General features: G+C 62.5%; 1 protein-coding gene across 4 annotated transcripts in view; it reads left to right on the top strand.

Moving 5' to 3' along the window:
• Positions 1-13281, top strand: part of NTNG2 (netrin G2) — a 69635-nt gene extending 56354 nt beyond the window's left edge. For 2 of the 4 annotated variants that reach the window (XM_082611911.1, XM_082611912.1), the window contains exons 5-9: positions 1378-1404; positions 2351-2488; positions 8843-9010; positions 10901-11035; positions 11742-13281. In XM_082611911.1, the coding sequence (XP_082468037.1) occupies positions 1378-1404; positions 2351-2488; positions 8843-9010; positions 10901-11035; positions 11742-11977 (704 nt within the window). In that variant the 3' untranslated portion in view covers positions 11978-13281. Of the gene's footprint in view, positions 1-1377; positions 1405-2350; positions 2489-5704; positions 5780-7268; positions 7371-8842; positions 9011-10900; positions 11036-11741 lie in introns of all 4 variants that reach the window. The other 2 variants (XM_082611914.1, XM_082611913.1) reach the window with 2 other exon arrangements.
• The last annotated feature ends 405 nt before the right edge of the window (positions 13282-13686 follow it).

Raw genomic sequence — 13686 nt, 5'->3', positions numbered from 1 at the left:
GGCTGACAAAGCCAGAAGCCTCGCAACAAGGCTGTGACAGGCATCTTGTGCCTGTGTGGGCCCCGCTCAAGAAGCCTTTGCAGGGTGACCTCCCAGAGTCACGGCACCTGCTGGCCTGCAAAGGCACGGGGAGCGCTCTGGGCGACAGCCCAGCCCCGCCCGGCCCCCCCACCCAGCCCCGCTGCGTGCCCAGCCCACCCCTTGCCGCGTGCCCAGCCCACCTCTTTGTTGCCAGAACCGGTTCTTGAACAATTTTCTTAATTGCTGTCACCTCCCTCTGGCTCGCAGGCTCATCCCTTCATCTGTCCTGCTGGCCTCCCCACCTCCCCGCTTCCTCTCTGGACCCTGTTCTCCTCCTGGAAGGATCCCCCAGGGTCCCCTGGCACCCACAGACTAAGACCCTTACCTGCAGGTCATGCACTGTGGCCCCAGGTGCATCCTCCCAGGCCTCCCTCACTGTCCCGCCGCCAGGGTCACCAGGGGAGGTCTTCACACCACACGTCCCCCTGCCCACACCTCAGCATCCACCCCAGGGCTCCCGGGGCACGGAGGGGTGTCCTCACGCTCCGTCCTTTGTCAGGACCGCCTGGAGGGGAAGCTGTGGCCCCGGCTCCTTCCTTCTGAGACTGACGATTCCCGCCCTGGTACCCAAAGTCCCAGGTCAAACTGTGGCCTTGGGCCCCTCTCATCCCCAGGGCACAGACAGAAAGGCCCGGGTCGAGTCAGGCCTCTGCCACTCACAGCTGTGTGGCCTTGGACAAGCCATTTCTCCGCCCGAGCCCTGTTTTCTCAGCTGTAGAATCAGGACCCTAATAACACCCCCTGTGAGGTGGTTGTGAGGACTGAATGGCCCAGGTGGGGACAGCTCTCAACACGTGGCAGGCGCTGCGATCATCTTCCAATCATTCGTTCAGCCGTCCCTGCATTTCCTCAGGTGGGAGCATGCACCACGGTTTCCCTCTGGTGGTAACTTCCATCAGAGCTTCCAGTAAACCAGTCTGTCCCCGTGGCTGGGGACCCTCATGTCCTCTGAAATCCCATCACTCCTGAGAGAACGGCCATCTGCCTCCTTGTCCTGCACTGGAGGACCCGAGAGTCTAAAATCAAACGAGAAGGGTGCTTATCAGCAGGTCCCCTGACTGGTAAGTCAGGGTAAGTCACAGCTCTCAGACTCAGTTTCTCCATCTTCAAAATGGGCTAATAGGGGCCCCTCCCTCTCAGGGCGCCAGTGAGGATGGAATGGATGATCTGACCCAATCCCTGCACGGTGAGGTGCCCAGGCCCCCTGATTTCCTTTCCCCAGCCCTGCCACCCCCTCCTCTGCAGGGAGGAGGTGGCCGGGCCCCTTACTCTGCTGTGACCCTTCTCTTTCCGCAGGTGCCGCCGCAGGCTCTGCCGTTGGCAGTAAGTACACACCTGGGTCACCACCACCCTGGGAAGGCGACTGGGGCCCTCAGTGCATGAGCCTCTTTGCATGTCCTGGGAAGAGCAGGAGAGGAAAGACAGGGCTTTCCTGTCCCCCTGGATCCACAGGCCTCACCACCCGCTCCTCTAATCCATTTGCTTTTCCCCCCTCCTCACCCCCTCCTTCGTGTCTCACAGTTTCTCCCCTCTAGCTTCTCAGCTGGTGCTGCTTTGGAAAGGTCCCCTTGCCCCCCGGGGACACTCTCTGTCCCTCCCTCTCCTGCCAGGCAAAAGTGGGGGTCACCTTCCCCAACCAGTGGCAGACCCCACCCCCCAGCCTGACCATGGGGTTCGCCTCCCTCTGGGCAGCCCGCAGCTATCACCTCTGCAGCCGCTCGCCCACGGGGAGGCTGAGGGAAGTGAGCCCGGATCCCGACGCGTCCAGGTCAGCTCAGGCCCCAGAGCAGCCAGACCATCTGAAGGAGGGTCAGGGGAGTCCCGAGAACTCAACAGGGAAGGTGAGGGAGGGCGGTAGGGGGTGACCAACTATCGCGAAGTCATCATCAAGCACGCACAGAGCCAGGCATCGGCTAAGCAGGATACTCGTACTATCTCACTTCATCCTTGAAGCCACCGCCCCCCTAGGTGGGTATTGCCATCTGCTCTCCGATTCAGCAGGAGAGAACCTGTCAAACAGCCAGCCAGTGCAGACCCCAAGTCTCAGAAAGGCTTCCAGGGGCGCCGCCTCCCTCCGCCAGGGCTCTTTGGGGCCACACTCAGCCCCGGGGCTGCTCCCTGTGGCACACCAGCGGGCGGAGAGGGGGCCAGAGGAAGCTGGACCTGGCGGGGACGCTGGTCCACTCAGGGGGGTCTTAAGTTGCCCCTCTGCGTTGCTCCACACCCACCAACTCCCTCACCCTCTCTTGCTTTTCTCATCTCTTGCCAGGCATCAGCAGGTCCCGGGAAGACCCCTTCCCCAAAGCCCCTGTGGCCGCTGTGGCCGTGAGGGGGGACCCCACCACTCCTGCCCCTTCCACATCCACTGCTTGGGCCCCCATGGCCCCCAGCACCCCACAGCCCACAGGTGGGTGCCCAGCTACAGCCCCAGCTGCCCTGCCCTTTCCCACTTCTGGCCCGGGTCCCTGCCTCTCTCTGTGATGTGCGATGATGTGGGAACATCAGCCCTGGGGAGGGCAGGGGCTTGGCTTTTAGAGTAGAGAATGCTAGATCCCAGAGCCACCAGAGCATGGCGCCAAGAGCCTTCCGGGCTGCCTGGACCCACCTGTCACTGGGCCCAGCCAGGGCATCCAGGGCTCCCATGAAAGTCCTGCATCCTCTTCCTGCTGCCCACCCCCACCAGGGCACTGCTCAGCCCGGCCAAAAGGCGGGGTGACCTAGCAGGGGGGGCCCAGGGGAGCCGGCCCAGGCCCCGCCCCCACCAGCCACCCTAGCCCCGGCTCTGCCCCATGCCCATCAGCAGCTGACCCCCAGGAACGGACAGTGCGGGGTTAGCCAAGAAGGTAGACTCCTCAGATCAGCAAGGCGGAAGGGAGCCTCTGAGCTGGCGTTTTCCGACTCTGGGCTGCTGGGCCTTTCGGGGCAGGGCCAGGCCAGGGGTGTGTTCAAGGCTTGGGGTGCTGGGGTGGCCCCCTTGTCTCGCCCGGCCTCACTTGGGGCATCCCACTGGCTCCTGCCTACTGCGAGTGCCAGGAGTCTGAAAGGACTCATCCTTCCCAGAGGATGCCGGGAAGATGTGGCCACGGTCCCTGGTCCCCAGCAGTGTGCCCCGCCCCTGCCCCACCCCCTCTGCAGGGAGGAAGCGGCGGGGTAGGGTGCCCCTTCCTCTCTCTGAGGCTCATGGACCCTTGGAAGGGTGGCATTTCCAACGGGCAGAGACCCCTCCGTCACCTGGGGAGGGATCCCCGACCCTCCGGCTTCGGCCTGTTGGGGGTTGGTGCTCAGCACGCTCCCAGCCAGGGAATGCCGTGGAAAATGCCCAGCTCCGCCACTGGACCAGAGGGTGACGCATCACACTTCTTTTCTTTCTACCTCCTTCCCTTCTCCACGGGAGACATCTGCGGGGGCAGGGGGCTAGCCGGGAGATTCGAGGATTTCAGGAGGGCCTCTTGGCCCAGGAATCCTCTGTGGGGTGGAGTACATGCGTCACTCTGGAAATCCGGGCTCCGGACACAAGTTGGTCCAGCCGCCTGAGACTTGCGCTTTTTTTGCTGAGCTTGTGATGGGCAGACGGGACCAAAAATAGCCGTGGTAGGTCCTGTGTCTGCCTGCAAACGGTGATCTGTCTGGGTGGGAGGCCAGACGCTCACACACACACATTGAGGAACCCGGACCCCGTTTCTGGAGCTGCTTCTGACGTGGTACGAGGGGTGCAAACTGCAAAGCTAGGAATTAAGGAAAGCATCAGAGTCAGGGCGGTGAGCCTGGACGAGAGAAGGTTTGAATCGTGAGGGTCCCCAGGACTCAGGTGGTGAGGAAGGACGTACCCCTCCCTCCAGGCAGGAGGCCATGGTCCACTTTGCATCCTGAGTCCAGTGCCGGGCTGCAGGCATTAAGAGAAAAAGGCGGCTGCGGTGTGACAGCTGGTGACCTGAGTGTCCCAAGCCTTAGGGGTCATCAGTCCTCTTTAGCAACTGAAGCCTATGCCTGGGCCCCCATGATGCCCATCCCCCCACCCCACGAATTATGACTCTCACTGCAGCTAGTGGAGCTCGGACATCTCCTGGGCCAGGAGCTTGTACTCTGTTCCTTGCTCACAGCCCCATGAGATGGGGCTGTTATTTTCCTAGTCCCGAAGGTGAGGGTATGAAGGCTTAGGAAGAAGCAGCTGGATTTTTATGGTATGTAAATTATACTTAATAAAGCTGTTGAAAAACAAGAAAAAAGAAGCAGTTGCTCAAGGTAACAGGCAGGACCTGAACTCGGGGCTCACTGACTCCTGACGCTTCCCGCCCACTCAGCCACCCAGTGCCACGGCCCCGAGGCCTCGGGGGTCTGGGAGGTGGTGCCGCCTTTAAGACCTGGCTTGCACAGCTCCCCAGTTCTGAAGGAACAGACGGGGCCTCCATCTGGCCTTGGCAAGTGATACGGGTCATTGCGAGAAGGTTCCTCCTGCATACCTGAGCGTGTCCCTGGAGAGGCCAGTCTTTTCCACTCCCAGGCCCCCATGAAGGTCCTGATTCTCTCCAGGGACCTCCCAAGAAGTGCTTCAGGCTCTGTGGCCCAAGTCCATCTGCGCCCTTGAACCCCTGGCCCAGATGTTTCTCCCTTCTGCCAGTGTCAAGCTGTCCAGAGGGCAGGGGCTGCCGGCAGAAAGGCTGTTCAAGACCGCTGACCCTCTCCCCAGCTTGGCCGCCGAGGGTGGTGGGAGAGAGGCTGCCAAGCACAATGCCTTCAGGGCGGGTTTATCGCGGCCCTAATTAAGCCCTTTTTGCCAATTTGGACACCTGCAGCCTCTTCTCATTGAATATCCCATAAATGTCAATTTCATGTCCAGAGGCTCTTGGCTCCCAGCTGGAAAGTCTCCCACACTTCTTAGCTGGTAGATTTTCTTTTTCTTTCCCCACCAACCAGCATCGTGCGTAATCCCTTTAAGAAGCGGAAAAAATCCGATTTCTCCCTTGTCCCTCTGGGTTTGTCCTTTGAAATTCGGCACAGAACGATTCCTTGCCTTGCTAGCCCTACCTGCGTCCTCTGCTGTGTGTCCAGTTAGTCTCGGAGATGGGCACAGTGGCATTTGGGGGCTGACTCACGTTGGGGTCCCTGGTGAACATGGGCCCAATCTAGGGGTCAGGGAGGATGCTCCCGTCCCTAGATGGGGGTTGGACGGGAAGAGGACCCTCTGGACACGTTTGATGTCTTGGCCAGAACACATGCCCCCTTTACAGCCATTAGCCAGAGACTTTAGCGCAGAGAGGTCTGGGCCCAGATACATGGGACTTGATCTAACTCTAGCCTTCAGCGTGAACGGGGGCCACACAGGGAGGGAGATTCAAGAATCAGGTGTCCCGCTGAAGAAAGGACTGCCCAAAGTATGCAGATTCTCGGGCATGGGGCCCCCTTCCATCCGGTGTCCGTGTGCCCTTCCTAGGCTGCCGTAGTGTAGACGCTGCCTCTCCTGTAGATTTGAACCCAGTTCTATTTGGCCAGTGTAGGCAGAGCCGCTTCTTATCGTACTGCTTCTTGTAAGGGGCCTGAATGCGGTGATGCCTCAGTAGGTCCCCGGGATACGCCCAGCCCCAGCCCTTTGCATAACTTGGTTTCTCCTCTTCTTTCCCCTAAGAGTGGATCAGGCCATCTACCGCTGCCCCCCTCTGGGCGAGCGCCCCCTGGCCCCAGGTGTCCTCCAGTGCAGAAGGTATGGGGAGCGGGGAGCTCCTTCTGAGACTCTAGTGGAGGGAGCAGGGGCACGGGGTGGCGACGCAGGGTGGCAAGGGGCCCAAGGGTGCCGAGGGGAGGGGCCTTGGAGCTCTGCCTGCCCCTACCCCCAACTCTCACCTACTTAGCCCGAGTGATATCACCACACCCGACCCCTTTCAGTCCTACACTCTAACCCTAACCCTAAGCCCCAAGGGCTTCCGAGGCAAGTGGAGACCCTGTCCTGATAACAGTAACCCTCTCTCTCCCACCATCGTGCTCACGAGACACCCTGGGCCGAGGTGGAGCTCAGAGTCAGAGAGGGCTTCCTGCAGGGGGTTGGCTGTGAGTAGATGAAGGGGCAAGGTAGCCTTCCAGGTGGCAGGACCAGCTGGGGCAAAGGCTTGGCGATGGGATGGCAGGGAGCAGCGGCCTGACCAAGCGAGATGCGGGGAGGGGTCGTGGAAGGCACTGAGACCAAGCCCAGAGCCTCATTCTCCCACCGCAGTGGGAAGAAACACGTGGGGGCCCACGGGCTCATTTGTAGCCACCGTGGACACACCCAGGAGGCACACAGGGCCTGCCTGAGTCTCCAAGATGGGACGCTGTCCCTGGTCCCGGCTCACGGTTCCCCGGACGTTAAGCCCTAATGCCTGGCTTAGACAGCCACCCAGCCCACACCTCCAGTTCCCCTCCCGTGCCGGCTGTGAGCGGTGAGCAGGGCTTTGAGCGCCCCCTGCTGGCAAGCAGTTCCGGAGCCGGACCCACAACGGTGAGGGTCTGCGGTTCCCAGCAACCTGGCCGGCCTCTGAGTCAGGGCGTCCTCCCCGGTGATGGAGAGCAGGCTGGAGCAACCACTTCCCGGCCCTGGACCCACTGGGGCACGACAGCCTCCCAGGCGGAAGCCGAGGAGACAGTGGCATGCTCCCCCGCAAATACGGGGGTGGGATTCTGGGCAGTGGAAGGCAGGGCAGTCTGTGCTCATGGCTGGACGGCACCTGCCAGAGGGGAGTCCATGGACGGTAAAGGACTCCCTCTGGCTGGAGCAGGGAGCTTGCTTCAGAAAGGAAGGGAGATGGCCAAATCTTGAATACCAGCTTCAGACGCTGGACTTGACGCTCCTGGGAGTTTGGAGAGGAGAGGGGGGAGCAAGAGTACAAGGATGTGCAAAGCAACGTTTTCAACCAGTCAGAAAATTGTCCAGCTTCAGCAAAGTACTTAACACAATATGAGGGATGTTGCAGACCGAGAATACTCTGGAAGGATTAATCCAGCTGGATGTGTAGATGGTGTCCAAGGAGGGACCAAAGGCAGGCCTGGTTCTGCGTCCCCCTGGTTGTGCTGCGTCGTCTCTGAGCAGGTGACAAAGCTGCTCAGAGCTTGCCCAGGGCACCTTGGGAGCCTGTGCTGAGCTTTACCTCGACCAGGACAGCCCACCCTGGGCAGCTGGACCACAGCTGATGAAAGAGCTTCTTTCTCATCTCTCCAAGCTGCGGGCACCTCCGCTGCTGCCCCCGCCCCTGCCAAGGCCTCCAGACTTTTCCAGCTCAGGCCCAAATCTCCTCAAGTGATGCCTATTGAAGAATTCGAAGGTAAGAGGAAGGCCCCGGGGCTGATCAGCCCCTCCTCCGGCCTCTCTCCCCCCACCGCCACTGGAAAAAACAAAACAAAACAATGCAGTGCGTGGACCGATGCCCCCTCCCCGAGTAGCTGGGTCAAGGTGAAACGGAGCCTCTCTCGCCTCCAGTCCCCCCTCCCCAAGGGAGCTGGGAGCAGGTATGAGTCAGAAGTACAGTGGGCAAGCACGGGGCAGGCACAGGAGCTACCAGGAATAGCCTGTCCTGGCTTCCCTGGGAGGTGTGGCCCAGGGGCTCCTCTTGGCTGAAGCAAGATCTGGGACACAGGGGTCACTGACAGTTCTCCTTGGGACACCTGGAGGATGCCTCACCTTCTCACTGTCCCTCCTGGGACAAGTCCCAGCTGGGACAAGGTGAAGGGGACGGGTCCAGGAGGCCATGGTGTGGGCATGCTCACCATCTCCTCCTGGGCACATCTCAGAGGCTCATTTCTCCAAGGTCTCCCATGCCCTTGACCCTGACGCCTGGTCCGTCCCTCCTTCTCACATCACAGAATGGGGGTTGGGTCCTCTAGAGATACACAGATGGTGTCTCACAGCGGGGAGCTGGCATCCTTTCTTGTTCAAGGGGGTGTTGAGCCTCTTAGAGGGGACACCAAGGGATGCCCCCCTCTGTGGCAGGGAAGGTGACCCTCCTCACCAAACCCCGCCCCTTGATGATGTCATGGGAGCCACCTCCAAACCCCGGGGCCTTGCCCCAGGTGGTCACAGGTGCCTCCAGTGAGAGTCAGAAGCTGGGCCAGGGCTAGGAGGAGTCAAGGTGAGACGCTCGGGGCACAAACCTTAAGGCAGCGCTCACTCTCAGGGTCGTGCCAGAGCAGGCCCTCTGATGCCAATGAGATTTGCAGAACAGCTCAGGCTAATAAGAAAGGGTCCTGCAGGTGGGTGTTTTCCTTCCAACCAACTTCCAAAGCAGCATGGGGAGGAAGCTCCTGGCCCTTTCCATCCTCTCCAGCGTTCATGCATGCGTCTACCCTTCATCGAATCCCTGGGGTACCGTGGTGAATGCCATGCACCCAGGCACCGCCCTCCCTGAGCTCACGGTCTGACCGCATGACCCATCTTCCCTGCATGAATCATATCTAACCACCCCCAGCATCACGAGGGCCTCCCTCCAGAAAGCACTTTGCCCTGGTACCCGGCCAGGCTTTTAGCGGATGCTGCCCACTGGCCCTCCCTGGTGCCCTGCCCGTGGGGCCAGGTGGTAATCTGTGGGCTGGGCCTACACTGGTTCTCGTTCGGGCTCGAAGCTAGCAGGCCCATCTCTCCCCACGTGGTACAGAAGTGTCGGAGACCCGGTGCACCTTCCTGTGCCAGGTCCTAGCCCTGGCCTCAGTCTTCCGGAATGCACCAGGGAGGGGGCAGCCGGAAGGCACACTCTCCGTTTGTTCTCTGACCCTTGGTGTTTCTCACGTTTGGCCGGCCCAGACTGCGAGTGCTACGGCCACTCCAACCGCTGCAGCTACATCGACTTCCTGAACGTGGTGACCTGCGTCAGCTGCAAGCACAACACGCGCGGCCAGCATTGCCAGCACTGCCGTCTGGGCTACTTCCGCAACGGCTCCGCGGAGCTGGACGACGAGCGCGTGTGCATTGGTGAGCCCTCGGCTGGGGGGCGGGGCCCTGCACGCGAGCGTCGGCTCCGCGGAGCTGGACGACGAGCGCGTGTGCGTTGGTGAGCCCTCGGCTGGGGGGCGGGGCCCTGCACGCGAGCGCGCGGGCCAGGGTGCAAGGCGGAAAAGCAGCGCTAGACGGAGCCTGGACGCCCCTGCACTGGAACCCCCGGGGGAGGCTGGGGAAATGCCAATTCCAGGGCCCACTCTAAAGACAGAAGCCTCCAGAACCCGCGCTATTCGCGTGTGCATTGGTGAGCCCTCGGCTGGGGGGCGGGGCCCTGCACGCGAGCGTGCGGACCAGGGTGCAAGGCGGAAAAGCAGCGCTAGACGGAGCCTGGACGCCCCTGCACTGGAACCCCCGGGGGAGGCTGGGGAAATGCCAATTCCAGGGCCCACTCTAAAGACAGAAGCCTCCAGAACCCGCTCTATTCGCGTGTGCATTGGTGAGCCCTCGGCTGGGGGGCGGGGGCCCTGCACGCGAGCGTGCGGACCAGGGTGCAAGGCGGAAAAGCAGCGCTAGACGGAGCCTGGACGCCCCTGCACTGGAACCCCCGGGGGAGGCTGGGGAAATGCCAATTCCAGGGCCCACTCTAAAGACAGAAGCCTCCAGAACCCGCGCTATTAATAACCTACCTCCCCATGCGGTTCTCCCTGCAGGCACTGGCATTTCAGAGCCGCTAGTTCCAGTCAAAGACGGGTTCTAGGGCTTGCCTGGCTGTGTGCCTCTGCGCAATTCTCTTCCCCTCTCTGGGGCCGTTTCCCTGTTCGTAAAACAGGGAGGTGGATCAGAGCAAGGGTTTTCAACCGTTTTGGGGGCACTGAAGCTTTTCTTCAAATGAATTTTTTTCTCACGCTTTATATGCCCTCCACCCCCAGTGGGCAGATGGTCGGCTTTCTTTAAACTCTGCTCCAGGACTGGCTTTTGGGGTAAAGAAGGAAATCTGTAGGGGCCCTGGGCCCAGGCAGAGGCAGGCCGTCCCAAAAGACCGAGCATGTGGCCCACGACCAACACTCACTAGTCTGGAAGACGGTCTCCAGTAGAGGCCAGTTCTCAGCCCTCGGATGCCCAGCGCCCTTGGGAACCCATTGCCCATCCCCCGCCCAGCAGGCCAGCCCCGGCTGCGCACAGGAGGGGCTGCCCGCAAAGCTGCAGCTGTCAGTCCGAATTATGGCAGCGGCCTTCAGATAATGTCATCACAACTCTAAAGTGATCCCAGCGGAACTGTGCCGCCCATGTCACACCAGCCAGCAGCAGGGACAGGGCAGAGCCTCTGGATCCGATTAGAGGCGTGCCTCCTCCCCCAGCGCCTCCTTTTGCCTTGCCTGTCTGCCTCCGCCCCCCACCCCCGGGCCCGGCACTAGGCGACAAGGACTCCCAGAGTGGGGGCTTTCGGCTTCTCCCACGGAGCAGGGCGAGCTGGAGGCCACTGGGGCTGCTCCTCCACCCGCCCTGGAGAGGAGCTTCGGAGGCCGACTACACCCTGCCCGCTCCGCACACACACCCCAGGCCCCGGGCCAGATGGCCGGTGGCCTCTGCTGAGGCTCCTCCCACCTGTCAGTCATAGCTCTTCGGAGCCGGGAGGGATCAGCGCCCGTTCCAGTTACAGAAGCGGAGACGCAGGCCCAGGGACGGGAAGGGGCTCGTCCGGGCCACGCAGCGCCAGGGCCAGAGAGGGGAAGGGGCTTAGTGGGTGTGAGAAAATGAAAACTGTCCCCTCGAGATCTGGACGCCCCAGGCGTCCCCACCCCGCCGTCCAGCGGCGGGTGCGGAGATCCGGCTGGGAGGGATGCCGGGGCCGGGCGGGGTGGGCCGGTGCGGACGGCTCCCACACGTCGCCCCTGATCGCTCGCCGTGCGCGTGTCCGTCCAGAGTGTAACTGCAACCAGATCGGCTCCGTGCACGACCGGTGCAACGAGACCGGCTTCTGCGAGTGCCGCGAGGGCGCGGCGGGGCCCAAGTGCGACGACTGCCTCCCCACTCACTACTGGCGCCAGGGCTGCTACCGTGAGTGCGCACCGCCCCCCCTGCGCGGGGCCGCGTGCTGTGGGGCCCGGGTCGGGGCCTCGAGGCCACCCAAGTGGGGTCCGGGTCGGTGGGTGGGTCCCAGGGGCGGGACCTGGCGCTTCCGGGGCGGGGCCCGGTAGGTGGGCGGGGCCTGGTGTTGCCCGAGGCAGGGTCCGGGTGGTGGGCGGGGCCTGATGCAAGCCGGTGTAGAGTCAGTAGCGGGAAGGGGCTTGGAGGCCCAACTGGAGCCGGGGGTTGGCTGCAGTTGGCTGGAGGCGGGCGGATTTGCGGGGAGGGAGGGAGGGAGGGAGGGTGGCAGCCCGAGGAAGTGAGGGGCTGGCGGAGACCCGTCGTTAGCCACGGGAAGAGGGTGGAAGGGCGCCCCAGTCACGTGGAGCAGCACGTGCTAAGCTCTGGACGGGAGAGCAGGTGCGTCTGAAGAACCGCACCAAGGCCAGTGCCGGGGCCGGGGCGGGGAGAGCCGGGCAGCGGCGGGAGGGAGGCAAGGGCCCGGTCTCGCGCGGCCCTTGGTACCATCCCCTCCGGGACGCTTCGCGCCAAGTGCGCCCTGAGTCTCCAACACCCCCTGGTCCAGGCCGCGCCCCCAGTGTTCGCACGTCCCAGGGGCTGAAGCTCCAGCGCGGGGCGGGGGGAGGGAGGGCTGGACCGGGCCGTCACCCGAGTTAACCGCCCCTCCGCCCTGCAGCCAACGTGTGCGACGACGACCAGCTGCTGTGCCAGAATGGCGGCACCTGCGTGCAGAACCAGCGCTGCGCCTGCCCGCGCGGCTACACCGGCGTGCGCTGCGAGGAGCCCCGCTGCGACCCCGGTGCCGCCGACGGCGGCCTGGACTGCGACCGCGCGCCCGGGGCCGCCCCGTGCCCCGCCACGCTGCTCGGCTGCCTGCTGCTGCTGCGGCTGGCCACCTGCCTGGACTGCTGAGACCCGCGGAGGACCCCCGGCCGGTGGGGGGAGGTCGGTCCGTGCGCCCCGCCGCGCCCTGCGCCCCGCGCCTGGAGAGCCGGGAGCCCGGGGGCCGGCGTCGGAGGCCCGGCGGCCAGAAGGGTGCGGCCCGAGCTGCTCCCAGGTGCTACTCAGCAGAGTCCTCCCGCCCCGTCCCCCGCGAAGTGGCACCTGCCCCCGCCCCGGCGCTGCAGCAGGGGATGCTGTGTGGTCGCGGCCCCAGCGGCCCGCGATTTCGGTCTTAGTTTTTCTTTTATATTACCCACCGCCCCTTTCCTTTTGTTTTTCTTTTTGTTTTTTGCTGGCGGTGAGCCAGGGGGGTGGGAGAAGCGCTGCTCATCCCAACAGCCCCAGGTCCTGCCTCCTGCCTCCCTCTCCCCCCCACCCACCCACACACGACTGTTGCAGACACCCGCTGCGCCTGTCCCTGGCTCACCATCAGCCAGCGGACCCGAAAATCCAGTTGCCTACAACTCTAGTCGCTGACTTGATTCTCTTTTCTATTCTTTGTTTTCCCTTACAACCCACCAGACCCCAGGCCTTTCCAGAGGCCTGGTGACCAAGGAGCTCGCTGTCTGGGGGAAGGGAGTTAGGAAGGAGGGTTGGGAGGGCTGGAAACTTCCTTTTGTAGAGAACTATTTTTGTTTGTATTAACCGCCCCTATAAGGAGGGACAAGAGCGGGGACGCTGGACACCACGGGGGTGGTTGATGGTGTATAATCTGACAGTAAAGAATCTGCTCACTGCTGCCTCCAGGGCCTGTTTTCTTTCTGTTCTTTTTTACCCAGCAAGTGTGGGAGTTAAAGGGGAGCCCACAAAATAGCCTTAAAGAAGCGATTTCACGCTCAAGGCCGTCCCTTCCCCAGGCCCTTCTGTGAACGACAGGCAGGCGCAGCCACTGGAGCTCTCTCACCATGTGGCCAGGCCTGGCCCTGCAGAGACCTACAATGTTCCCCAAACTTGGGAGGTTATCGCCCTCCTTCCCCCACCCCCCAAAAAATCCAGAGCTTATTGGCACTTTGCCTTGGTTGTCCTCAAATTTAAAGGCATGTGGTGGACATTGATACCCTTGCTGAAAAGGCAAGCGACTGGCAGAGCCGTCTAACAGGGCTCGACTCTGGTGCTCCTGTTTATAAATCAGGATGGGGGGGGTCCTATCAGGCCTGCTGGAGCCCAGCCTCAGGCCCAGTGCCTGCTCCTGCCACCGCCTTCCAGAGCCCCCTGATGGTCACATGCCAGGGTGGGCACAGGCTGGTGGAGGCGGCCACGCAAAGACCTGCAGCCGACCCCCCTCTCCTGTCTCCTTCCTCTTTCCCTCCAGAGCATCAGGAAGGGGATGGCCGAGGGGGCCAGGGGCAGTGTGGGAATTGTGAAAGGGAGCTCCGAAGAAAGGGGTGCATCAGCTTATCCCTGTGCTTCTGGGGTGCCCGTGGGTCTCTCTGGCCCTTGGGAGTTGGATTTCCCTGCTGTCCCTCAAGAAGACCCAGATTTCCCTGCCCACCTGCTTACCTCCCAGCAGCCCTGGAAGAGTCCCAGCCCACGGATCAGGTTCTGGTCCCCTGTTGCTCCTACAGCCGACCCCTCCCCCTCCCCCCTCCCCCCCCCCCCCGCTCCCCACCCTCTGAAGTTACCCTCTGGCTGCAGCCGCTCTTTCCAGGCTGGGAAGTTTAAAACTGCGTTCCTCCTGC

Source organism: Mesoplodon mirus (assembly GCF_964341445.2).
Source record: "Mesoplodon mirus genome assembly, chromosome: 1".
Taxonomy (NCBI): Eukaryota; Metazoa; Chordata; class Mammalia; order Artiodactyla; family Ziphiidae; genus Mesoplodon; species Mesoplodon mirus.
Note: the sequence above shows the minus strand (reverse complement) of the source record. Positions and strands in the feature narration are given on the sequence as shown.